The following is a 27,650-nucleotide window of genomic DNA, read 5'->3' on the forward strand; positions in this document are numbered from 1 at the left end:
GTGGATAAATCACCCGGACTGGATGGACTACACCCCAGGGTTCTGAAGAAGATAGCTGAGGAAATTGTGGAGGCATTGGTGATGATCTTTCAGCCATCGCTGGAGGTAGAGAAGGTCCCAGAGGCCTGGAAAATGGCTAATGTAACACACCTGTTTAAGAAGGGATGGAAATTATAGGCTGGTTAGCCTGACTTCGGACATTGGTGAGATCTTAAGAGTCCATTATTATGGATGCCATTGCGGAGTACTCTGAAGTGCATGATAAAATAGAACTTGTCTGCACGGCTTCGTCAAGGGGAGCTCATGCCTAACAAAACTGTTAGAATTCTTTGAGGTGGTAACAAAGGACAGCCAGTGGAGGTGATCTATTTGGATTTCCAGAAGGCCTTTAAGGTGGCTGCTAAATAAGATAAGAGCCCATGGTGTTAGGGGCAAGATACTGGCACGGATGGAGGATTGGATGACTGGCAGAAGGCCGAGAGTGAGGATTAACGGTCTATTTCAGATGGAAGCCGGTGACTCGTAGTGTTCCATAGGGGGTCAGTGTTGGGATCGCAACTATGAATTATGTACATGAACGATCTGGAAGAAGGAAAGGAGGGCATTATTGCTAGATTTGCAGATAATACAATGATATGTAGAGGGACAGATAGTGTTGAGGAAGCAGGGAGGTTGCAGAAGGACTTGGAGAGACTAGGAGAGTGGGTAAAAAGTGGCAGATGGAATACCATGTGGAAAAGTGTGAAGTTATGCACTTTGGTAGGAAGAATAGAGGCAGAGACTATTTTCTAAATGGGGAAAGGCTTCGGGTATCTGAAGCACAAAGGGACTAAGGAGTTCTCGTTCAGGATTCTCTTAAGGACAACATGAAGGTTCAGTTGGCAGTTCTGAAGGTAAATGCAATGTTAGGCATTAATTTTGAGATGGCTGGAATACAAGAGCAGGGATGTACTGCTGATGCTGTATAAGGCTCCGGTCAGATCCCATTTGGAATAATATGAGCAGTTTTGTGCCCCGTATCTAAGGAAGGATGTGCTTGCCTTGGAGAGGGTCCAGAGGAGGTTCACAAGAATGATCCACGGAATGAAAGACTTGTCATATGAGGAGCGGTTGAAGATTCTGGGTCTGTACTCAATGGAGTTTAGAAGGATGAGGGGGATCTCATTGAAATTTACAGAAGACTGAGAGGCCTAGATAAAATAGGCGTGGAGAAGATGTTTCCACAGTAGAAGAAACTACAACCCGATGGCACAGCCTCAGACTGAAGTGATGATCCTTTAAAACAGAGAGTGGTGAATCCGTAGAACTCATTGACGCAGAAGGTTGTGGAGGCTGAGTGTGCTTAAGACAGAGATAATTAGGTTCTTGATTAATAAGAGGATATGGGGTTACAGGGAGAAAGCAGGAGAATGGGAATGAGAAACAGAAACATATCAGCCATGATTGAATGATGGAGCAGACTCGAAGTGCCGAATAGCCGAATTCGGTTTCTATATCGTATGGTCTTATTGTTATGTATGTTTTGCTTTTGAACAATTAAGGAAACAATTTTTTGGCACCATGGTTAAAAGTATGAATAATTCAGTATGAAACTAATAAATCTGAGTGTCCAGAATTCACAGATGATTTAGTTTGTCAAAATATAAAGATTGGCTTGATTTTCGGTATTTTACAGGACATTATTGTCATTTGAGTATTTGGCAAGATTCTCCCTAGCATTTCTGCGCACGACAAATGGCATAAACTGCCTCATAGCAAGAACTTGAGTCATTTTCTGCTCCCCAACAACAAAGCCCATTGTCCCAATTAGACACATTGCAAATGTCTATTCTACATCAGGTTTCTCATCTACTGTGGCACGAACTGTCCCACAAGCCAACGCGGCAGCCACATCAATTTTACAAACTGGCTCTGAGCATCAGCAAGTGCATCTGCCCAAAACACCACAAAAGGCCTAATTGGGCATTTTGTGCTCCTTCCTAATTCTTGAGGGTAAAGCAGGCTTTTTCAAACTTTTTTTCCAGCTACCCACTTTTACCAAATCGGCCCTCACGACCCATACCATGTTCATTTGCTACTCAGGTGAGTCTGTCCTCACTTTTATGCATTTAAAATGAATATATCCTCCTCACTTATGATGGTAAATTGCATTCAGTTCTGCATGCATAAAGCAAGATGTTGCATGGCAACAAAAGAGTTCCACCTTGTCTCTTGCTAATTTCACTTACCAACAAACAGTTTTACACCCTGACACCCCAGCAAAATTCGATGTAAGGTTGCTACTCCCAATATGCTGTGGTGTTGACACTGCATTTGATCCCACGTCATGGTAATGACCGAAAATGGAAAGTCATATCCAATATTTTAGATGTGGAAAATGCAGTGCAGACTAGATTCTTGACTGACAACTCCACCTCAAGATCTGACCGTGACAGATTCTCAATTTCAGTGAGTCAGTCTCATTTTAAGGACACTTATATTTTCCTGTTGGTTAATGCAGGGCCTCTGCTCGTAGAACATCTGTTCTGCTTACAGAATGGAATATGCTGCGATTTACACTTTTCATGTTCCAACGTAGGAACCATCTCAAAAATACATTTGTATACGTACTTGCTCTTCTTCTCCCCACTTAAAATATCCATTGTTTTTTCCTGCACTTTACTTTTTTTTCTACAGTTTATTACCTGGTTACAATGCTGTATTCATCTTTTCCTTTGCAAATTTTCCGCAATCCTGAAGCCCAGAGGTTTCCATCAAACTACATTTGTTGCATCTACTAACTAATCAGTGTTCTATTTTTTATCTACCCATTTATCCCAGAATGGTCTCTCTGTCTAGCCATTCTTCCTTTGTTCCACATCTTCACTTGTTTCTAGAAAGCCAACAGTTCAGAGTTTCGCAGAATTACATCGACTCAAGTGCAACAATTATTTTTAGGAGGAAAACTAAAGTTTTAAACACAGGAACGTTTACAACTCTTCCACGCCTTGTCGCGAATCTTATGTGTTCTGAAGAAGGAATACTAGTATCGGGGGTTAAACAGTTTCCAAAGCAAGGCCTTGCAATAAAGTCTCAAAGAGTAAACTACTTAGACAGATAGGAAGTAAACTAGAAGTTACTTAAATTATTTACCATTGATGTTTGAGGATGATCTCCAACACCATCTGTCACACTACAGGAACGTATCCTTGCAAGTGATTCAGCCTGAGAAGCAGAACAGAATGTTAATTTTATGAAGGCTGTTTTTTTTTTGATGAACAATATTGGTTCACTGGAAACTAACTCATACTGTCAGTATCTTCATACAACTGACACCACGTTTTCCCCCTGCTGCATTTTGTTTCATTGCACTAACTTCCAAGTGTGCAGCCAAAAAATCAAAAGGAGGAGCACGCAGGATGCTCTGTGTGTGACCATTACGTATCTGAGGTTTCCATCAAGAAATAAAGAAAAACTGAAATTGTCTGTTCTTTTTCATTCTCTTCAGTACACCCTTGCTGCTGATGACCTATTAAGAACCTTCTGATAAAAAGTAGATTAGAACAATTCATTAATGTTACCTTTGGACGAACACAGATGTAAATTTTGTTGGCATAAAACTAGTTCCTGCTACTGAAGCAAGGTTTTGAGTAGTAACACGTGAAAATACCACACAATCCAAGTCATTCGCTTAGAATTAAGAAAACAATTATGAACTATTTTCCAGCAGCCTAACCACTTCATCTTTCAAAAGCTGCAACAAAAACGTAAGTGCAACATTTCTTGAAGTAAATCCAAGCTATGTTCAGGATCTTTATTCTGAACATTCGATCGAGAAAATGCTAGTACAAGGGATTAAACAGTTTCTAAAGGAAGGTCTTACAAGAAAGTTTAAAGCGTAAACTATTAAGATAGATGGGAAGCGAACTCAAAATTACTCAAGTTATTTACCATCGATTCTTGAGCATGCTGTCCAGCTTCCCAGCCAAGATCAAGCATAGGATCAAGTGTGAGAACAGGTGTAAAGCCAGCTTTTGTCAGTTTGGGTCTAGGTATGCCTTTTGTGGGGAGCATGAATTGGATTTAATTTGAATTGGTTTTTGGAGCAAGCAAGGGGATGAATTAAGATGCACCCAGTGCACTCGACACATTGGCTTTGTAACTCTGAGAAAGGAATAAAATTAGGGAAAAAACCATCATCTGCCACACTACTGGAACAGGTGTAGGCTATTCCAAAGTGACTCTCAATATATGATTTTGAATACAAAGTTAATTCTTCGTGATGCAGTCAGTATCACCTGGCAGTTAATTTACTATCACTTGACAAGATGCATCCTTTCATTTCACGAGTTAGTGCAGGAAGGCTGACAGCTAAGACTTTTCTCTGAGAACTGTTATTTGGAAAGAACACTTGAGGCTGGCTAGAATTAGGTACCAATTCAAGGAAGAGAACTAATTCTGAGGAAGAAGAATCAGAATGCAAGAAATAACTATTCTTACTGAACTGTCCTGACTACATTTGGTAGATAACACCATAGGAGTTATTTCTGCGAAACTCTGGAGTTTGATCTTTACATTCACCCCTCACGTGGTTCCTTGCTTACCTGAATGTGCAATTTTAAACTGGAGTCTGGTTACTTAAAAATGGTGACACAAGCCTGATCAGTGTTAAAAGTTTCATAGCTTGTCGGATAGGCCAGAAGGGGAATTATATATCTATATCAACCAGGCTACTTTGCAAAATTATTAGTTTTTTCTTAAATGAAGGAAGACTTTACCCTGACATGCCTGACTAGTCATGACTCATACAAGAGCAATTTCTAATCTTCAGAAACCAACAGAGACCTCCTTACTTTTAAGACTATAAGACATAGGAGCAGAATTAAGCCACTCGGCCTAATGAGGAATAAATGCCCGTTGAATGTAGAAAAACAAATTCTAAAGAAATGCACCAGCCCACTTTACATTTCCAAGGCAGCGCTCTGGTCAAAGGAGACAGTGGGCAGTATTCTTCATTTGGGAGGCTATGTTCTCCTGCCGGAGCTGAATTGCACCTGATTGGCGCTCCTGCTGTGACCGCAAATCAGGAAGCAATTCCCAATCCTTAGCCATGCAAATTTTTGTAGAGTGAGGATTACAAGGGATTCCCTAGGGAATCACTATTTATTGGGGAATTTTGAGTGGGCTGGGCCCCTCCTCCCCCATAACACAATTTAAGCCCCTCCCCCACCCACTCCCTAGTACGGTGGGGGGGGTGACCTGATCTCCACCCCCCTCCCCATCGCCACCACAGTGCTTCCTAAATAAAGAGACACACACACAGACCCACTGAATAAAGAGACTCGCCCTCGCCAGGAGAGAGACCCCTGCCTGGAAGCCCCCCCCAGAAGTGAGACCCTGTCTGGAAGCTAGAGAGCAATCCAGACAGAAGCAGTGAAAAGAAAACACTGATTTAAAACTCAGCTGGTCAATGTATCTGTTGGCTCAGGTAGACGAAGCAGGACCTGTTAATTCCAGGAGAGAGAAAAACAGTCAGTTGGGTTTAAACCCCCTCAGATCTTTGATCTGCAAGCCAATCTTATTTTAACCTGGCTGATCTTATTTTAACCTCAACTTCTCAATCTTGCATACCCCTACTTGTCAGGAGTCTATCCATTTCTGCCTTAGAAGATATGAAAGGAATCTGCCTCAACCAACTTTTGAGGAAGAGAGTTTGAAAGTCTCACAACACGAGAAAAAATGTTTCTTCATCTGTCTTATATGGGCAATCCCTTATTTTTAACCAGTAGCTCCTAGTTCTAGATTCTCCCTCAAAGAGGAAACATCCACTGCACATCCACTCTGACAAGATGTTATGTGTGTCAATTATGTCACCTCTTACTCTTTTAAACCCTAGTGGATGCAAGCTTAGCTTGCCCAGCCTTTCCCCATAAGACAACCTTCCAGTTACTAATCTAGTAAACCACCTCTGGACTGCTTCTAATGCATTTACAGCTTTCCTCAACTAAGGAGACCAACACTGTACACAGTACTCCAGATGTGGTCTCACCAATGCCCTGTATAATAGAAGCATAATCGCCCTACTCTTGTATTCATTTCTCCTTGCAATAAAATATAATATTCTATTAGCTTTACTAATTATTTGCTGCACCTGGATCCTAACCTTTTGTGATTCCTGCAGCCTTCTGCATCTCAGAGCTCTGCAATCTCTCACCATTTAGATCAATTTTTATTCATCCTGCCAAAATGGGCCTCACATTTTTCCACATTATATTCTATTTGCCAGATCTCTTCCTAATCATGTCACATCGCTATGACTTTTTGCATCCTCCTCTTTCCCTCTCCGCAACTTACTCTTCCACCTATTTTTCTGTCCTCAGCAAATTTAGCAAGCATAGCATCAGACCCTTCATCCAAATCATTTGTATAAATTGTAGTGTTGCGGTCCCAGCACTGATCTCTGTGGCACACCAAGGGAAAATTTTATTTGGAAACTGGGCAGTTCAATAAATAATACCATAAAATAAAAACATGGAAGTAAATAATCTGGTGACATACAAGATTATGGTAGATTAAGGCACTGCTATTGAAGTAGTCGTACTCACAGGGGGTGGACCAATCTGTTCCCCGTTTAACTCTGCAGCAACCTGTAATCTTCTATTTAGTTCATCGGAGAGATCTGGTGGACTGCTCTCAGATACGCCTGGTGGAGTGGTAGGTGGCGGTAATGGTTGGAAAAGTTGATCACCGTCGAGAATCAATTCTTCAGAAATAGGTTCCCATGGCTGCACAGCAAAACAAATCAATACCATTTTTCTATGCCAATAATCTACATTTGCTAAATGACTTTCTTAGATAACCAAATGTGTGCCTGAGCACATAGGTTTTAAAGAAAAACTGCAGTGAGTTGATAGAAAATACATATCTGCACATTGTTAGTATTTCTCAAACAAGTGCAATCTGTGCAATATTTTCCAGCCACATGTATCAAGTCATTATGGTAACAGACTGCCACCCAGCTTTAAAACACAATCATTTCAAGCAATGCAATGAGCATGTGTAGTTTGATCCCCACTTAGTTCCTAATTTAAACTAAGCTGAGCTGGCAAAAGTTGAACAGAGGTATGGTGACCTCCAGAATTCAGGAGAGCTGGAGAGGAGAAGAATCTGATAACATATTACAGCCTGAGTAGCGTATAATAGTTTCTAGCGGGAACCTAAAGAGGCATCAAAGGATATCTGGATGTCATGCTTTTAGTTATGATCATGGTATTTTTCTAGAACTGTGTCAAATATTGCTCCCCTAAGCTTGTGAGCACTTTCTCAAACCAGATGTCAACTTTAATAGATAACAACTACATTTTTTTAGTATTTCCTCATGGGGCATGAGCATCACTGGCAAGGCCAGGATTTGTTTCTCATCCCGAATTGGTTGCCTTCTTGATCTGTTGCTGTCCATCGGGCTGCACGGTAGCACAGTGGTTAGCACAGTTGCTTCACAGCTCCAGGGTCCCAGGTTCGATTCCCGGCTTGGGTCACTGTCTGTGTGGAGTCTGCACGTTCTCCCAGTGTGTGCGTGGGTTTCCTCCGGGTGCTCCGGTTTCTTCCCACGGTCCAAAGACGTGCAGGTTAGGTGGATTGGCCATGATAAATTGCCCTTAAGTGTCTAAAAAGGTTAGGTTGAGTTACTGGAATAGGGTGGAGGCATGGGCTTAAGCGGGGTGCTCTTTCCAAGGGCTGGTGCAGACTCAATGGGCTGAACGGCCTCCTTTTGCACTGTAAATTCTATGATCTGGCATATTTATACCAATAGTGCTGTTACCACAATGACTGTGAAGGGACTGTAATAGTCTCAAGTCAGGATGGTGTGCTCTCAGAGGGGGACTTGCAAGCAGTGGAGCTCCCATGCACCTGTGTCCTCTTCGTGGTAGAGATCGCGGGTTTGAAAGATGCTGTCAAAAGAAACATGGCGAGCTGCTGCAGTGCATCTAGTAAAAGGTACACACTGTTTCCACTGTGCATCGGTGGTGAATTGAATGTTTAATCTAGTGGATGGGGGACTGATCAAGCGGACTGCTTTCTCCTGGATGGTGTTGAGCTTGGAGTGTTATTAGAGCTGCACTCAGCAATGGCAATGCCCGTGAATGTCAGGGGGACATTAGATTCTCTCATTGTAAAGAGCCAGTACCGAGAACTGGTGGAGCATGAATGTTACTTGCCACTTATCTGCTCAAGTCTGAATGTTTTGCTGAATCTGTATACAGACTACTTCAGTATCTGAAGTATCGTGAATGATACTGAACACTGTGCAATCATCAGCAAACATCCCCATTTCTGACCTTATGTTAGAGGGAGGATCAGTGATGAAGAAGCTGAAGGATGGTGGGCCGAGGACAGGGTCCTGAGGTCCTCCTGCAGTGATGTCCAGAGGCTGACATGAAGAGCCTCCAACAACCACAACAATCTTCCTTTGTGCTAACGGGAGGGAATGGAGTAGTGGTATTGTCACTGGACGAGTAATCCAGAGACCCAGAGTAATGTTCTGGAGACCTGGGTTCAAATCTCACCAGGGCAGATGATGGAATTTGAATTCAAAATAAAAGTCCAATGATGACCAATGGTGATTGTCGTTAAAAAAACATCTGGTTCACTAATGTCCTTTAGGGAATGAAACCTACCATCCTTACCTGGTCTGGTCTACATGTGACTCCAGGCCTACAGCAATGTGGCTGACTCTTAAATGCCCTCAGGGATGGCCAATAAATGCTGGCACAGCTAGCGACTCCTACATCCCATAAATAAAAAAAACGTGTGGCTCTATCCGGTAGTGAGCTGTCCCCCGATTCCCATTGACTTCAGTTTTGTTAGACCTTCTGGGTGCCACACTTGGTCAAATGCTGCCTTGATGTGAAGGGTAGTCAGCCTCATTTTACCTCTGGAATTCAGTTCTGCCACAGACATGGAAACTGGTTGAGTGGGTGCCATGATTCAGACAATTGTGGGGTGCTACATGCAATAATATTGCAAATGATTCTGCTTCATCGGGCACTGTTCCTTTCTTTTCAAAATTGTCATTACACCAAAGTCATTACAAATTACTCCCATCTCCAACATTCCATTAATCTCCCAAGTCCTCAAACCCTATTTGCCCACATTGATACATTTATCTCACAGAAAAAAAATCAACCTCTTGTAAATTTCCTCACAACTCCAGGACTTGAGCACATAATCCAAGTGGGTGCTGAAGTGCAATGCTGACGGAGTGTCGCCCTGCTTGGGATACCATCCTTCAGTTAAGATGTTAAGCTGCAATCCAGTCTTTTCTCTCAGGTGAATATAAAAAAGGCAAGGCAGTACTTTAGCATGGCCAGCGGTGTTCTCCCAGGTCCGAGCCAACATTTATCTATTAACTGCAAATCATCAGATTATAATATGTTTGTGGGACCTCGGTTGCTGTGTTTTCTACAATAGAGCAGGGACTACACTTCATTGGTTGTAAAGCCATATGTGATGGTATCAATCCATGAAGGTTCTAGATGAAAGAAAGTTTCTCATTCTATTTCTTTCCTTCTGGTAGGGCAGCTTTATTGTTTCCACATTGCTCATGCACTTGCTACAATGTTGATGATTATGTTGAGTGGGTTAGAAACAGACTTCCTACAATGTTTGCATGGGGACAATGTGGTTGCTATACAAAATGTTGCTAAACATGCCAATTTTAACATTCCCTTATACATATCCACGAACCCATCTGTGTTGAGTTCTACCAGGGACTGGTTATTATCAGAGGAAGGTCAAAAGATTTAACACTTATATTTACCTCAAACGTAAAAGCCCTCGTTTGATTCACAACCTAAAGCTAAACACGTGGCTAAACTGCTGGTGTAGGAGGGAGAGTTTCCGTTATCTGGACCACTGGGAGCTCTTCCGGGGCAGGTGTGACCTATATAAGAAGGACGGGTTGCATCTAAACCGGAGAGGCATAAATATCCTGGCCGCGAGGTTTGCTAGTGTCACACGGGAGGGTTTAAACTAGTATGGCAGGGGGTTGGGCACGGGAGCAATAGGTCAGAAGGTGAGAGCATTGAGGGAGAACTAGGGAATAGGGACAGTGGGGCTCTGAGGCAGAGCAGACAGGGAGAAGTTGCTGAACACAGCGGGTCTGGTGGCCTGAAGTGCATATGTTTTAATGCAAGAAGTATTACGGGTAAGGCAGATGAACTTAGAGCTTGGATTACTACTTGGAACTATGATGTTGTTGCCATTACAGAGACCTGGTTGAGGGAAGGGCAGGATTGGCAGCTAAACGTTCCAGGATTTAGATGTTTCAGGCGGGATAGAGGGGGAGGTAAAAGGGGAGGCGGAGTTGCGCTACTGGTTCGGGAGAATATCACAGCTGTACTGCGGGAGGACACCTCAGAGGGCAGTGAGGCTATATGGGTAGAGATCAGGAATAAGAAGGGTGCAGTCACAATGTTGGGGGTTTACTAGAGGCCTCCCAACAGCCAGCAGGAGATAGAGGAGCAGATAGGTAGACAGATTTTGGAAAAGAGTAAAAACAACAGGGTTGTGGTGATGGGAGACTTCAACTTCCCCAATATTGACTGGGACTCACTTAGTGCCAGGGGCTTAGACGGGGTGGAGTTTGTAAGGAGCATCCAGGAGGGCTTCTTAAAACAATATGTAGACAGTCCAACTAGGGAAGGGGCGGTACTGGACCTGGTATTGGGGAATGAGCCCGGCCAGGTGGTAGATGTTTCAGTAGGGGAGCATTTCGGTAACAGTGACCACAATTCACTAAGTTTTAAAGTACTGGTGGACAAGGATAAGAGTGGTCCTAGGATAAATTGGGGGAAGGCTAATTATAACAATATTAGGCAGGAACTGAAGAACATAGATTGGGGGCGGATGTTTGAGGGCAAATCAACATCTGACATGTGGGAGGCTTTCAAGTGTCAGTTGAAAGGAATTCAGGACCGGCATGTTCCTGTGAGGAAGAAGGATAAATACGGCAACTTTCGGGAACCTTGGATAACGAGAGATATTGTAGGCCTCGTCAAAAAGAAAGAGGAGGCATTTGTCAGGGCTAAAAGGCTGGGAACAGACGAAGCCTGCTTGGAATATAAGGAAAGTAGGAAGGAACTTAAGCAAGGAGTCAGGAGGGCTAGAAGGGGTCACGAAAAGTCATTGGCAAATAGGGTTAAGGAAAATCCCAAGGCTTTTTACACGTACATAAAAAGCAAGAGGGTAGCCAGGGAAAGGGTTGGCCCACTGAAGGATAGGCAAGGGAATCTATGTGTGGAGCCAGAGGAAATGGGCGAGGTACTAAATGAATACTTTGCATCAGTATTCACCAAAGAGAAGAAATTGGTAGATGTTGAGTCTGGAGAATGGTGTGTAGATAGCCTGGGTCACATTGAGATCCAAAAAGACGAGGTGTTGGGTGTCTCAAAAAATATTAAGGTAGATAAGTCCCCAGGGCCTGATGGGATCTACCCCAGAATACTGAAGGAGGCTGGAGAGGAAATTGCTGAGGCCTTGACAGAAATCTTTGGATCCTCACTGTCTTCAGGGGATGTCCCGGAGGACTGGAGAATAGCCAATGTTGTTCCTCTGTTTAAGAAGGGTAGCAAGGATAATCCAGGGAACTACAGGCCGGTGAGCCTTACTTCAGTGGTAGGGAAATTACTGGAGAGAATTCTTCGAGACAGGATCTACTCCCATTTGGAAGCAAATGGACGTATTAGTGAGAGGCAGCATGGTTTTGTGAAAGGGAGGTCGTGTCTCACTAACTTGATAGAGTTTTTCGAGGAGGTCACTAAGATGATTGATGCAGGTAGGGCAGTGGATGTTGTCTATATGGACTTCAGTAAGGCCTTTGACAAGGTCCCTCATGGTAGACTAGTGCAAAAGGTGAAGTCACACGGGATCAGGGGTGAGCTGGCAAGGTGGATACAGAACTGGCTATGTCATAGAAGGCAGAGAGTAGCAATGGAAGGATGCTTTTCTAATTGGAGGGCTGTGACCAGTGGTGTTCCACAGGGATCAGTGCTGGGACCTTTGCTCTTTGTAGTATATATAAATGATTTGGAGGAAAATGTAACTGGTCTGATTAGTAAGTTTGCAGACGACACAAAGGTTGGTGGAATTGCGGATAGCGATGAGGACTGTCAGAGGATACAGCAGGATTTAGATTGTTTGGAGACTTGGGCGGAGAGATGGCAGATGGAGTTTAATCCGGACAAATGTGAGGTAATGCATTTTGGAAGGTCTAATGCAGGTAGGGAATATACAGTGAATGGTAGAACCCTCAAGAGTATTGAAAGTCAAAGAGATCTAGGAGTACAGGTCCACAGGTCATTGAAAGGGGCAACACAGGTGGAGAAGGTAGTCAAGAAGGCATACGGCATGCTTGCCTTCATTGGCCGGGGCATTGAGTATAAGAATTGGCAAGTCATGTTGCAGCTGTATAGAACCTTAGTTAGGCCACACTTGGAGTATAGTGTTCAATTCTGGTCTCCACACTACCAGAAGGATGTGGAGGCTTTAGAGCGGGTGCAGAAGAGATTTACCAGAATGTTGCCTGGTATGGAGGGCATTAGCTATGAGGAGCGGTTGAATAAACTCGGTTTGTTCTCACTGGAACGAAGGAGGTTGAGGGGAGACCTGATAGAGGTCTACAAAATTATGAGGGGCATAGACAGAGTGGATAGTCAGAGGCTTTTCCCCAGTGTAGAGGGGTCAATTACTCAGGGGCATAGGTTTAAGGTGAGAGGGGCAAGGTTTAGAGTAGATGTACGAGGCAAGTTTTTTACGCAGAGGGTAGTGGGTGCCTGGAACTCGCTACCGGAGGAGGTGGTGGAAGCAGGGACGATAGTGACATTTAAGGGGCATCTTGACAAATACATGAATAGGATGGGAATAGAGGGATACGGACCCAGGAAGTGTAGAAGATTGTAGTTTAGTCGGGCAGCATGGTCGGCACGGGCTTGGAGGGCCGAAGGGCCCGTTCCTGTGCTGTACATTTCTTTGTTCTTTGTTTTGTTCTTTGTTCTAATTCCGACGAGTCTCATCACAGTTTTACAAAATATATAAATGACCGCATATTATAAAGTTCAACTGGAACATAAGTAATTATAATGGGCGCATCTAAATAACGGTTAGACAACAGTATTAATTTGGTGTCTGAACCAGTATTTACTTTTAGGCCATTGAGAAAAAAAGTAAACTTCATTAAAAATTATTTCAACGATTGATCTTGCACAATCAATTTTCTTCTTGTTTTCATTAAATTTAGTTTGAAAGTTATTAGATATTCTACTTGGGCAGTATATGCCCTGCCTGAATTATCTTTGACTGATACTATATAAATAGAAGGGTACATAGAAAATAGTAGCAGGAGGTGGCCATTTGGTCCTTCGAGTCTGCTTGCCATTCATTTTGATCATCGCATCCAATACCCTTATCCCACCTTCCCTCATATCCCTTGACTCCTTAAGCCCCAAGAGCTATGTGTAATTCCTTCTTGAATTTACACAATGTTTTCACCTCAACTACTTTCTGTGGTAGTCAATTCCACTAATCCACCACTCTCAGAGTGAAGAAATTTTTCCTCACCTCAATCCTAAAAGGTTTACCCCTTATCCTCAAACTATGACCCTTAGTTCTGGACGACCCCACCATCGGGAATATTCTTTCTAAATCTACCCTGTCTAACCCGGTTAGAATTTTATAAGTTTCTATGAGATCCTCTCTCACTCTTCTAAACTCCAATGAATATAATCCTAACCGATTTTAACCTCTCCTCATATGACAATCCCTCCATCCCAGGAATCAGCCTGGTAAATCTTTGCTGCACTCCCTCCATAGCAAGAACATCCTTTCTCAGATAAGGACACCAAAACTGCACACAATACTCCAGGTGTGGTCTCACCAATGCCCTATACAAGTGTAGTAAAACATCCCTACTCCTGTACTCAAATCCTCTCGTTATGAAGGCCAACATACCATCTGCCTTCTTTATTGCCTGCGCTACCTGCGCGCTAACGTTCAGCAGCTGATGCACGATGACACCAAGGTCTCGCTGAGAATCCACCTCTCACAATTTACACCCATTCAAATAATAATCTGCCTTCCTATTTTTGCTACCAAAGTGGATAACTTCACATTTATCCAGGTTATACTACATCCGCCATGCATATGCCCACTTCCTCAGCCTGTCCAAATACTGAAGAACCTCTGCATCCTCCTCACAGTTCACCCTCCCACCCAACTTTGTATCATCTGCAAATTTGGCATACTACATTTAGTTTCCTCATTCAAATCAATATTTATAATGTGAACAGTTGCAGTCCTAGTACAGGTACCCCACTAGTCACTGCTTGCCAATCGGAAAAAGACCCATTTATTCCAACTTTTGCCCCCTGTCTGTTAACCAGCTTTCTATCCATCTTAAGACACTACCTGCAATCCCATGTGCTTTAACTTTACATATTAATCTGCTATGTGAGACCTTGTCGAAAGCCTTCTTAAAGTCTAAATAAACCACATCCCTGGTCAACTCTACTAGTTACATCTTCAAAGAATTCCAATAGATTTGTCACAAGCCTTGTGAAGAACTGGTTGCAGTCAATATTAGGATGCATTGATTGCGCAGGAAAGTGTGAAACATTGTATAAAAAAAACTTACATCCCCACTGTCGCGGTTATCTGTGGTTTCCAAATCTTCACTAATGTGTCGACGAGATCGAAATACTCTGTGAGCTTCTTGCTGGATCTGCCGAATGTTGGTATCTGACTCATTTTCCACATCTCTACAAAACATTTGAAATAAGTTATTCTTATCTTAAAGGCAACCAGTGATGGGCAATACTGCTGACCTTCTCAGGAAGGCTCACATCCCATGAAATAACAGTTCAAATTTTGAGTAGATAATAATGGTGAGGCTATCAGCGCTCATTGTTACAACGGGGTAAGTCAGATAGTAACTATTGGTGTCTGCACGTGTGTATAAAATGCGGAAATCGGAAGCCACTGCCAGACGGGGGAGGGGGAGATCATTAATTCTTGTCTTCAGTCACAAATTCTTGTCTTCATTAAAAACTATTTCACCTCCTCTTCTTTGAGAATTTCATCCAATCCACAACCTGTTTAAGTTCCATGGGCATAGTCTTCACCACAAGTGATACTATCTGCAGAACCTCCTCAACTCTGCTTAGGACAGGCTGGATGGTGTTGATCCACCAATGTTATCTACAAGTAACAGAAACAACTGCAGCAATTATACTGTTGCTTATTCCCAGCTTCTGGATCTAGCCGGTCTTCTTCAGCATGCCAATCCGGGCGGCACAACAGCACAGTGTTAGCACTGTTGCTTCACAGCGCCAGGGTCCCAGGTTCGATTCCAAGCTTGGGTCACTGTCTGTACAGAGTCTGCGCGTTCTCCCCGTGTCTGCTTGGGTTTCTTCCGGGTGCTCCAGTTTCCTCCCACAAGTCCCAAAAGATGTGCTGTTAGGTGAATTGGGCATTCTGAATTCTCCCACAGGTAGTATGGCGACTAGGGGATTTTCACAGTAACTTCATTTCAGTGTTAATGTAAGCCTACTTGTGACAATAAAGATTATTATTATTATACTGCATTGGAATCATAATCTCCTGAGTTCTGGTGACTCTGTCTCCTTTCATATGGTTTCAATCAGGAGTTTTGGTTTCCAATCTTAGTTTCTTAGCACCCGCGAGGGTCAGTTTCCCATTTTCAATTCAAGCTTTCGTTGCAGATTCCAGCACACTCTGCTTGTCACAGAGAGAATTCTTCAGTCTGATTGGTTGACGGCCTCAGAGTTTATTCCCTGCCACAACACCATAGAGTTAGAGCAAGCCTCTGCACAGAATTCCACAAAAACGGAGGTGAAATGAGTGCTGTTTTTTCTCTGTTGACCACAAAATAAAGGCCATTGTTGCTTCAATGGACTGAAGACCATGGGCCAAATACTATTAGACAATAATTTTCAGCAACAATGCAAGCTAAAACATAGATCTGTGAGACAACTTACACTAGACTTGGTCGCTGCCACTGTGTAGTTCTATTGTTGTGATTCACGTAGTACGTCCGGCCCAGGTTGTCAGTCTTCTCTTCCCAGCCAGGTGGGAGCGGTGGCAGCTGTTGCTCACGTTGCGTTCCTGAATCGTTAGGGTCAACCATATCCCAGGCGCGCTTAATGGCATTGAAAAAAAACAAAGAACTATTAATGAACCTGTTGGTTTCTTTCTTAAGCTCTTAGAATTTAAGAGGTTGGATAAGCACATCAGAGAGACAGGAATAGAAGAATATTCTGATGAGTGGGATGATGCAAGTTGGGAAGGAGGCATGTGAAGAGCATGAACTTTGTCACTGACCTGCTGAATTGAATATCCTGTTTTTGTGCTGTACAATTCTGTGAGATCATACCCCACTGCTCCTCTGAAATGTACTCTCTCCCTCAAATAGAGAATCCTACATGCCACTCATCAGACCTACATCTATTCTTTTGAAATCAAGATTTATTGTACCATTGCCCACTCTCAACACAATGTGAACATGGGAACAGGAATAGTACCACCATTCTATTTGGTCTTTGTTGATCTGTACTTCAATTAATTTACCTGCCATTGCTCCATTGATCTAATGATCTATTAACCAAGCCTCAAAATTTAAATTGACCATAACAATTTTTTTATTCATTCAAGGGATGTGGGCATCACTGGCTATGCCAATATTTCTTGCCCATCGGTGGTGGTGAGCTGCCTTCTTGAATTGCTGCAGTCCACGTGATGTTGTTACACCCACAGAGCTCTTGGGGAGAAAGTTGGTTTAGGTCAGTGGGCTAGACAGCTGGTTTGCGATGCAGAACAAGGGTTCAATTCCCATACCAGCTGAGAATTCTGAATTCTTCCTCTCTGTACCCGAACAGTTGCCGGAGTGTGGCGACTAGGGGCTTTTCACAGTAACATTATTTCAGTGTTAATGTGAGCCTACTTGTGACAGTACAGATAATTTGCATTTACAAGTTCCAGGATTTTGACCCAGTGACAGTGAAGGAACGGCGATATATTTCCACGTCAGGATGGTGAATGGGAACTTCCAAATGAGGACCACTCCCTTTTATTGAAATGACTCAGCTCTAATTATAAGATAAAACGCCCTTGTTTCCGATTCTCCCATGGGTTTATCTGCATCTCCCCCAGATGGTCAAAACAGTGGAAAGCTTGCCTTATTCCATCATTACTTTCTCCCAAGTACTTTAGGTTATTGAAATGCAAGCATTACTTATGATTACCCTCATCTATTTTTAATAATAACTTTATGCAGACCTTGGCTCCCCACCTTAGTTTGTCCTCTCACCCTCCTGGAGTATGTAGGAACTGTTAACCAGCCATCCCCAAATACAAAGATTGGGCATGCCCTCCTGGTACCTTAAACTGTGACCAATGAATAATCATCATTGTGTTGCTGATGGGTGTGTGTGGAGAAAAGCATACTTCCTGCTCTGTTAAATCACTATCCATTTCTGATAACAGGTATTGCATACTTCGATTAACAATATATAGTCAGTCAGGATTGAAGCTAATTCAAGAGTTCAAAATTAACTATGTGTAAGTTCAAGCAACTTTGTTGCTCACAACTGATACACCAATTATTTTATCTTATTATACACATACAACTAAGTGCACAGTCATGAGAATGAGTAATCCGTGTTGTTGCCATTCGGCAACAAGCTCCACAGACCATGTAAAATCTGCTTTGTTGAATGCTTTGATTTATTTCATTCCAAATGTGAAACTGCACCCTGGCCACTACAGGCAATTATACACATTTTCAGATTTTTATCTAACCATACATCCTCCAATATGTCTGTTGCTTTCTTTGACCCCAGTTACGAGAAAAAAAAACAATAGCCCACAGTGCAGTCAATGGTTAATTAAGACAGTGAGAATTATCTGGAGAAAAAAATCAAAGTCAATTATAACTTCTTCAACCTGCTGAGTGCTATTAATTAGATTATGCAATTCACAGAAAGGTTCAATGAACTACAGTAAAACAATAGTATAATAAGTTTCATAACTCCCAGATTTGTACCTCAGATTCTTCCCTCTGTTCGGGAGTTTCTTCTTGTCCACCATTCCTTGGCAAGTAGGCCATCTTCAACCGCAGAAATCCTTTAACCCGGGATTTATGACTGCAAGTGTGAATATTAAAATATTCTTAATCCAAAATACAAGTGCTCTTATGGTCTATTTAAACAGTTTCAGCTGAGATAAAGATTACTTTGAGGGCACGATCTAACCGAATTTATACTAATTGTGATAGAGAGCGCGAATCGCCGGGTGTTTCCCGATAGCTGACCCGGTGAAGCCGTCACTGGTATCTAATGCTAATTAGGGCACTCAATGATGCTGCATGGGCTTCATGCTGCAAATGACTGTCCCGCCGGCTGATTTGCCAGGGCCGTGCTCCGTAGCTCCCCGCTAATGAGGCGGACCAGCACTTAAACCGAATCCGCAGTTCAAACCCCAGACAGCAGGCAGCCATGCAGACCAGCTCCAAGATTCGGAGATATACTAATCTTTATTGTCACGAGTAGGCTTACATTAACAGTTACTGTGGAAAGCCCCTGGTCACCATATTCCGGCGCCTGTTCGGGTGAACCAAGGGAGAATTCAGAATGTCCAAATCACCTAACAAGCACGTCTTTCGAGACCTGTGGGAGGAAACCAGAGCACCAGGAGGAAACCCACGCAGACACGTGAAGAACGTGCAGACTCCGCACAGACAGTGACCCAAGCTGGGAATCGAACCTGGGACACTGGTGTTGTGAAGCAGCAGTGCTAACCACTGTGCTACCGTGCCGCCCTGGTCAGACTGATGGATGCAGTTGAGTCCAGACAAGATAACCTGTTCTTCCAAGGGTGTTGGAGGGTCAGCCACAGATCAGCCAGTGCCACCTGGGAACAACAGACAGGAAAGGCCCAAGACAGGCACTGGACCTCAACCCGACGAGGAACAAGCCCTGGATGTCGTGGAGATGTCCCCAGTGCTGAAGCCCAGCTCTTGGGTGTTCTAATATTGGCTGCTGCCTCTTTGGTGTTGATGCCTCTGGTGTTTAGGACAAGTGTCCAGGCCTCACAGCCTGATTGGGATGCAATGCAGTAACCATCACTCGCCTCATGGTATTTACACGCACTAAAATCCACTTGGGAGATGTGAAGTGCTCACATGACTAGAATTGCCAATTCCCTATTAGCAATAGACATAGCTCTGCAACCAGCAGCCATTGCAGTCAGTGAGAGTTGAAGTGACCATCACTATATTACCATGGTCGGGGCTCTGTCATGGAGGTGTTCTGTGGGACGGAAAAGAAGCTGCTGGGGGGGTGGGTGTGATGTGGCGGTCCCAAGGATGCTGCGCCCCCTCAGACAGGGGCGACTTGCCCCCTCCCGACCTAGCCCAAAGCCCCCCTGGGGGCTCCCCCACCCCCCTACTCACCTCCTCGGATCCCCAGCTTCACGTTATTAAATAGGTGTACTGAACGCCACCTGTGTGGGGAGTCATTGTGTCACGGAACGCCGTTCGATAGGGGATCCTTCCCGTTAATGGGATGGAGATTGGTCTTAATTGGTGATTATTGGTTTCTCAACACGTTATGGCGGGATCTAGCCAGTGGGAATGGTCTGATTAGATTGGAAACCGATCGATCCCAATCACGGTTCCTGATTTCGGCCTCTCCCGCTATCTAACCTGCCTGCTCATTTTCACGTCTGGCATGATGTGGCCGATAGCGATTGCGCCCTGAAAGTCCTAACTAACAGAACAGCACTGTGCTGAGAAGTACATCAACATTTCTTTTCAAATATAAACCAGGTTAATAGAAAAAGTTCATACTGACTGAATGAGCACACAATGACTATTCAACATTTATGTTGGATTTAAGAGAATAAAAGCATTTATTCAGGTGAGTACTCACAGTTAATTTCCAATATTTAAATTGATATCATGGGGTTACAAAACATGAGGAAAATAGGAAAACAACTATAATTTTACACTGTTAGTCTGAAACGTTTTGCACATAGACTGGATTACTGGATTACATAATGCCGCGACCCAGCAACGTATTCAAGAGAGAGAGACCCCAAGGGAGTGACGTACATTCTGTGAAGCTGGTCATTAGGGCTGTGGGGGGAGTGAAGTACATTCTGTGAAGCTCTGCCCTAGAGGAAGGGAAGGAGCAAAGTACACTTGGTGAAGCTCCTCCCGAGCGGGTGCGAGGGTAATTAAGTACAGCGTGGTGACGTTTCCTGCAAGGAGGACGCACCAAATTCGCACAAATTGTCTATATTTTCTTTCCTGTAAATCTCCTACCACAGTTAGATGCTGCCTGGTCTCCTGACCAGGAATAGCAAACTAAAATAGACATGTCAGGAAAAACTAAATCTGAAAAGGCAGAAATAAGAGTTCATTGAGGAATGAGGAGGGGAAGGTATATTGTCCCTTTTCCTTGCTGAAAATCATCCTAATTTCCAATATGTAAAAACAGGGCAGATTCCAACAAACACTCTGCCATGCAGTAATAAAGAAAGGGCTGGAAAACTCAAAGAACATGTTTTAGAAATCCCTATTGATGGCGGTTCACCGACCTCCACCCCTGATACAGAAGGTCCCTTTCCAAAGAGTGGTGAAAGCTCTGCACGAACAGACCCAGATAAGGAATGCCGTAACAGTGCCTTTTACTACTGCAGAGACAAATGTTATAACAAAATTGATAAAATAAAGTTAATTAAGTTGTAAATGAAATACAAGCTTGTGTCAAACAATTCTTCAATTCAGTTCTGAGTCAAGGCCAGATACAAGCTTGCAGTTGAAATGAAAATGAAATGAGAATCGCTTATTGTCACAAGTAGGCTTCAAATGAAGTTACTGTGAAAAGCCCCTAGTCGCCACATTCCGGCGCCTGTTCGGGGAGGCTGGTACGGGAATTGAACCGTGCTGCTGGCCTGCCTTGGTCTGCTATAAAAGCCAGCTATTTAGCCCAGTGTGCTAAACCAGCCCCAGTTTAGCAGCAATCCAATTTGAATTTTGAAACATTTTTTAAAAATGCTAAAATTTCTTTCAAACTTGGTTAAGTAACAAAATTGAAATTGGTTGAAAAGAAAAAAATAGGATATCAAGAAAAAAAAAATTGAAGCAGGAAAATAAATTCTTTCAGCAGGCAATTGATCAGTTTTAAAATTGCTCCGAAACGTGCGTCTCTACGATTACACGTGTCTAAATTACGTGATATTTGGTTTAATTGTGGACATTTGTATCACACTTGGGGAGAATGGGATCAAAGGTTATGGGGAGAAAGCAGGATTAGGCTATTGAGTTGGATGATCAGCCATGATCGTGATGAATGGCTCGAAGGGCCAAAAGGGCTCCTCCTGCTCCTATCTTCTATGTATCTATATATATCTATGTATGTTTGGGAACTCAATGATACCAGTTAAAAGTAGAAATTTGGAACAAATGTGAGAATTTTGTGTTATCATAATCTCCCACAAATAGAGAACAAAGATTTTGCAGGTGGTAATGTGTCTGGGTGAGAATCTTTTTGAGATTTTGAATCAACAAAGAATAGGTGATACCTATGAAATTAGTTGTTGGAAATTGGCTTAAATGGAACAAAAAAAAAGAGATAAATGAATCAAATCAATAATTTCAGTTTTATAATGAAAGAGAATGGAGGATCCTGTTTATTATTTTAACCAAGAGATTTTGAGCTTGTAGTGCTCAGTCTCTTTAAGAATCTGTAGCCACGGGAGGGACTGGTTAATTGGGTCAGACTATTGTACCAGGCCCCAAAAGCTAGCGTTAGGACGAACAGGATAATGTCAGATTATTTCAGACTACACCGCGGGACCAGACAGGGGTGCCCACTCACCCCTTTGCTGTTCGTGCTGGCCATAGAGCCGTTGCCGATGGCGTTGAGAGCTGCGAAGGGGTGGAAGGGAATGACTAGGGGGGATGGGGGGGGGGGGGGGTGGAACATAGGGTCTCTCTCTATGCGGACGACCTGCTCCTGTACGTGTCGGACCCACTGGCCGGGATGGAAAATATACTGGAAACATTGAGGAAGTTCAGCCGGTTTTCAGGGTACAAATTAAATATGGCCAAGAGTGAGATATTTGTGGTGCAAGCAAGGGGCCAGGAGAATAGACTGAAGGAGCTGCCATTTAGGCTGGTGGAGGAAAGTTTCCGGTACTTGGGGATACAGGTGGCACGAGACTGGGGCAGGTTGCACAAGTTAAATTTGACTAGGGTGGTGGAACAAATGAAGAGGGAGTTTTGGAGATGGGATGCACTCCCGCTGTCACAGGCGGGGAGGGTGCAGACTGTAAAGCTGACAATCCTCTCTAGATTTCTGTTCATCTTCCAGTGCCTCCCGATCTTTATCCCACGGTCCTTCTTCAAAAGGACTGGCAAAATCATCATGAGCTTTGTCTGGGCGGGAAAATCCCCGCCGGTGAAAAAGGCGATGCTTGAAAGGAGCCGCAGCGAGGGGGGACTGGCATTGCCGAGTCTGATCAACTGCTACTGGACGGTTAACATAGCCATGATAAGGAAGTGGATGGTGGGTACGGGGTCTACCCGGGAGCGAGTGGAGGCGGCTTCGTGCAAGGGCACCAGTTTGGCAGCCCTGGTCACGGCTCCCCTACCGCTGTCGCCGGCCAGGTACTCCACCAGCCCGGTAGTGGGGGCTGCCCTGCGGATATGGGGTCAGTGGAGGAGGCATGTGGTTGGGAAGGGGGGGGTGCGTCTGCCTGGGCTCCAATATGTGATGACCATCGATTCGCCCCCAGGAACATGGATGGAGGGTTTCGAACATGGCGACGGGCGGGGGTGGGCTATATGTTCCTGGAGGGGAGCTTTGCGAGTTTGAGAGGCTTGGAGGAGAAATTTGGGCTGGTGAGGGGAAATGACTTTAGGTACTTACAGATGCGGGACTTTTTACGCAGACAGGTCCCATACTTCCCATGCCTCCCGCCAATAGGGATCCAGGACAGAATAGTCTCTAGAGGAGAAGGAGGAGAGGGTAGAGTCTCGGATATCTACAAGGTGCTCATGAAGGGGGAAGAGTCCCAGACGGAGGAACTGAAACTCAAATGGGAGGAGGGGTTTGGCGGGGAGATGGAGGACGGGCTGTGGGCAGAAGCTCTGAGTAGGGTAAACTCAACCGCAACATGTGCGAGGCTCAGCCTGATTCAATTTAACGTCGTTCACCGGGTCCACATGACGGTAGCGCGGATGAGCAAATTATTTAGGGTAGAGGACAAGTGCACGCTAGATGCGCGGGAGGACCAGCGAACCACGTTCACATGTTTTGGGCATGTCCTAAGCTTAGGGGGTACTGGGAGGGATTTGCGGGGGTCATGTCCCGGGTGCTGAAAACAAGGGTGGTGATGAGTCCAGGGGTGGCAATTTTCGGGGTTCGGAAGACCCGGGAGTCCAGGGGGAGAAAGAGGCAGATGTTCTGGCCTTTGCTTCCCTAATATCCCGGCGGCGAATACTGCTGGCATGGAGGGACTCAAAACCCCCGAAGACCGAACTATGGCTTTTGGACATGTCATGTTTTCTGGGTATGGAAAAAATTAAGTTCGCCTTGAGGGGATCTGTACTGGGGTTCGCCCGAAGGTGGCAACCATTCATCGACTTCTTCGCGGGAGAGAGAACGTCAGCGGGGGAGGGTGGGGTGGGGAGAGATTAGAGTAGAGTAGGAGGGATAAATAGGCGGGTAGTGTCTGGGGGAGAGGAGCGGGTATGTGCAGTATGGTTTGATTGAAATATTGGTTTTATATTGATGTTTGCACATTTCTGTTATCTGTAACTGTTTACAATGCCAAAAAATATCTCAATAAAATGATTTGTTATAAAAAAAAAGAATCTGTAGCCGCGAGAGAAGGCTGATGATCAAATGTTTGAAATTTACGAGCAGTGAGAGAATCTTAGTTTCATGGAACATACAGTGCAGGAGGCAGCGTTTCAGCCCATCGAGTCTGCACCGACCCACTTAAGTCCTCACATCCACCCTACCCCCGTAACCCAATAACTCCTCCTCACCTTTTTGGACACTAAGGGCAATTTCGCATGGCCAATCCACCTAACCTGCACATCTTTGGACTGTGGGAGGAAACCGGAGCACCCGGAGAAAACCCACGCAGACACGGGGAGAACATGCAGACTCCGCACAGACAGTGACCCAGCGGGGAATTGCCTAGCCACTCGTGTTCCGTGCTGCCCTGGTTTTGGTTTATGTGGATGTCCGTATATTTGTGCTACCATTGTTTTGGGCTTTGTTTGTTAAGGTGCATCTTCCTGGGGAATTGACCTTGTTTGGAGTTTTTAATTACAGACATTCTGGAAGTTTACAACAGACACACAAGGACGCTCAAGTAATTCATTTTGGTTGTTGTTGCTTTAAAGCATTTGATATGTTTTGTTTCTTGTGTACGAATGATATTTGTGTGTTCTCTTGTTCCAAGCTTTAATGTTTTCTGTCTGATATTTGAGATCATAGTTTAAGTGGGTTAGGTCAAACAGCAAAAAAAAGGGGAAATCTAATGAACAAATCTTTCTTTTCAAGCGATATCAACCTGGGGATTTTGTGGCCAGAAGCAGAATTCCAGGATATTTTTGATAAACATTTGGGAATTTTAATCTGGATACAAATTCACACATGTAAGAATGAGGTCATTTTAATTCATTATGGTTGATTGGAATTTGGGGTATTGGGTTATTCCTAACACATTCCTAACACAACTGAGATTGGGGAAAAAAGGGTGTAAAGTAGAGATTATTAAATAAAATAGGTCCCTGTTGGTATTCCTTGTTAGGTGGAAACAAAGCGGGTTAGTGACGTAATGGCGTCCAATTGAAAACTTTTACTCCACCCCTTTGCAAACAAACAGAAAATTAACTTTTGTTTGCAAACAACTGATAATGTATTTAGATTTTTGTTTTACAGGAAATGGGAATTACAATATTTTAAGTCCGAATTGTCAGATATGTTTAGATTAATTAATTTATTTTGCCCCAAGCAGAATAGATCTTTGTTCTACTTTACAGGTCAGTGCAAGTGGAACAAGATTTACAGTAGCTTCAAGAATTCATTTGTAGACTTTCAATAGTGCACCCATAGTCTGCTCGATTTAAAATCTAGTGACGGGGGGGGGGGCATCTAGCAATAGACAGAAATAATGGAGGAGTATGAGGTCACATTCACCTCATTAGGGTAGCCAGACTTGACTTGCCCCCTTCCACATATATGGCAATAATAATGGGAATTGCTACATCTGGAGATTATTATTACTCCAACAAACAATCAGCAGTCACTGTACGACTGGGCAGATGCGTCCAAGCTCTTAACGCGTGGCCTGTGCTGTTAGAATAAGTGAACCAATCACAATGCTGGGTGAGGTAATCCTCCACACAGAACACACCATAGTACTAATTCTGAATATGGGGAGGTTAAAAACTGTGTCTGCTGCCAGGAGGGCTCAATGGGAGAGCTTGCTTTTTCCAGTGAATGGGCAAATTGCCATAGTCAGAGACGACAGGAATGGCCCAGCGGGATATGTGAATATTGATGGGAAGGAACATGTATGTGATATAGAAGCAGGAGATGAGGAAGTGAACACAGGCAGGGGTGGAGATTACATTATTTGTGGATGGATCACGTAGAATAGTAGACGGGGAACCGAGAACAGGATGTGCAGTGATCGAGCAAGGCGGGCTCATGAAGGCAATCGGCCGTCTGCCGGCAGTAAATCAGCCCAAGAAGCAGAGTTACGGGCCCTGACAGAACCACTGAAATTATCCAGGGGCAGGCGAGTCAATGTCTACACTGATAGTCCTTATGTTCATGACCATGCGGGATCCTGAAGTAGGCGCGGCTATGTAACCTCTAGTCGGCAGCCGGTCCAACATGAAACACTGATTCGGGAACCTATCCACGCAATTCAGGAAACAGCGGAGGCTGCGGTAATTAAAATTAGAGCTCTGAGAAGAATCGAAGCCCCCGAACAGAAAGGAAACGATGAAGCAGGCAAGGCAGTCAAAAATGCAGCGGGGCAGAAAGAACAGGAAGGAGAGGCTGGTGTAGTGGTTTCCAGTGCAAGAGGCTGAAGTAAATATAGTGAACGTACACAATAGTTCAAAGGAAGAGTGGGATGAATGGAAAGAATGGGGATCGATCCCAGATAGTGATGAGGTCTGGAGAAAACAAGGAAAGGCAGCGGCCCAAAAGTATCAGAAGACTTACTCAGAGTTTATCACAAGACACAACATAATGGACCTTATGGACCGCTCATGGTGGAAGGGGATAGGAAAGGACACCGCCCAATTCTGTCCACAATGTATTCCTGTGCCCAATACAACCCCGGGAAAGGGACACAAATAAAACTTAATCATCAACCCCGTACCAGGGGACCCTGGGAACAAATACAGATCAATTTCACCAGTCCATTACCTCCGTCAAAGGGAAAGAGATATTGGGCGAGATTCTCCACTCCTGCGCCGGTTGGGAGAATCGCCTGGAGCGTCAAAATGTCCCGGTACGCCGGTCCGACGCCCTCCCGCGATTCTCCCAAGCGGCGGGAACGGCCCTGTCGAGTTCCGCAGGCCGGAGAATCGCCATTTTGGGTGTCTCCGGCGATTCTCCGGCACCCCCGCTATTCTCAGGCCCGGATGGGCCGAGCGGCCAGGCCAAAATGGCGGGTTTCCCCCCCGGCGCCGTCCACACCTGGTCGCTGCCGTCGGGAACAGCGCGGGAACGCTGGGGGATCCTGCACTGGGGGGTACCTCAAATGTGGCATGGCCCGCGATCGGTGCCCACCGATCGTCGGGCCATCCTCTCTGAAGGAGGACCTCCTTCCTTCCGCGGCCCCGCAAGATCCGTCCGCCATCTTCTTGCGAGGCAGACTCAGAGAAGACGGCAACCACGCATGCGCGTGTGACGCCAGTTATGCGGCGCCGGGCGCGTCATCTATGCGGCGGCGCCTTTACACGGCGACAAGGCCTGGCGCATGTAGATGACGCGGCCCCAATCCTAGCCCATTGTCGGGGCCTGAATCGGTTGGGATAGGGGCCGTTTCGCGCCGTCGTGAATCTCAACGGCATGGGCACTTCGGCGCAGGAGTGGAGAATCCTGCCCTATTGTTTGCTAATAATAGATCAGTTCACTGGATGGGTTGAAGCATTCCCCATCCGGGACTGCTCTGCCTTGAGCGTGGCTAAAATATTAGCTGGAGAAATAATACCAAGATGACGTGTTCCAACTCATGTGGACTCAGACCTGGGTACCCATTTCGCTGGTAAAATTGTTAAGAAAGTGTGCAAACAGATGGGAATTAAGCATATACTTTATCACCCGCAAAGCTCCGGGATGGTTGAGTGAATGAATCGGACCCTTAAGACATCTAGCAAAAGCGATTCAGGAAACTGGGGAAGGCTGGGTAATCGGTTACGCCTCCAGGCCACTCCAAACCAAAATACACCCTTTGAATTAACGACTCACTGAGCTATGCAATTACCTGAGGGGGTCATTTCGGGAGGAACCGAGGCGGGACCCCCTCAGGGTAGGATCCAAGAATATGTGAGGGAA

General features: G+C 44.5%; 1 protein-coding gene across 13 annotated transcripts in view; it reads right to left on the reverse strand.

Moving 5' to 3' along the window:
- Nucleotides 1-27,650, reverse strand: part of nedd4l (NEDD4 like E3 ubiquitin protein ligase) — a 635,409-nt gene that overhangs the window by 135,575 nt on the left and 472,184 nt on the right. For all 13 annotated transcript variants that reach the window (XR_011940295.1, XR_011940294.1, XR_011940293.1 and 10 more), the window contains 5 exons: nt 18,095-18,194; nt 16,032-16,192; nt 14,669-14,792; nt 6,585-6,764; nt 3,133-3,204 (listed from right to left, as the gene is read on the reverse strand). Coding sequence is in view for 7 of the 13 variants with exons in the window: in XM_072497353.1 (XP_072353454.1) it covers nt 3,133-3,204; nt 6,585-6,764; nt 14,669-14,792; nt 16,032-16,192; nt 18,095-18,194 (637 nt within the window). In the remaining 6 variants the exon portion in view is untranslated. The remainder of the gene's footprint in view (nt 1-3,132; nt 3,205-6,584; nt 6,765-14,668; nt 14,793-16,031; nt 16,193-18,094; nt 18,195-27,650) is intronic.

Source organism: Scyliorhinus torazame, chromosome 3, assembly GCF_047496885.1.
Source record: "Scyliorhinus torazame isolate Kashiwa2021f chromosome 3, sScyTor2.1, whole genome shotgun sequence".
In the NCBI taxonomy this organism is placed as follows: Eukaryota; Metazoa; Chordata; class Chondrichthyes; order Carcharhiniformes; family Scyliorhinidae; genus Scyliorhinus; species Scyliorhinus torazame.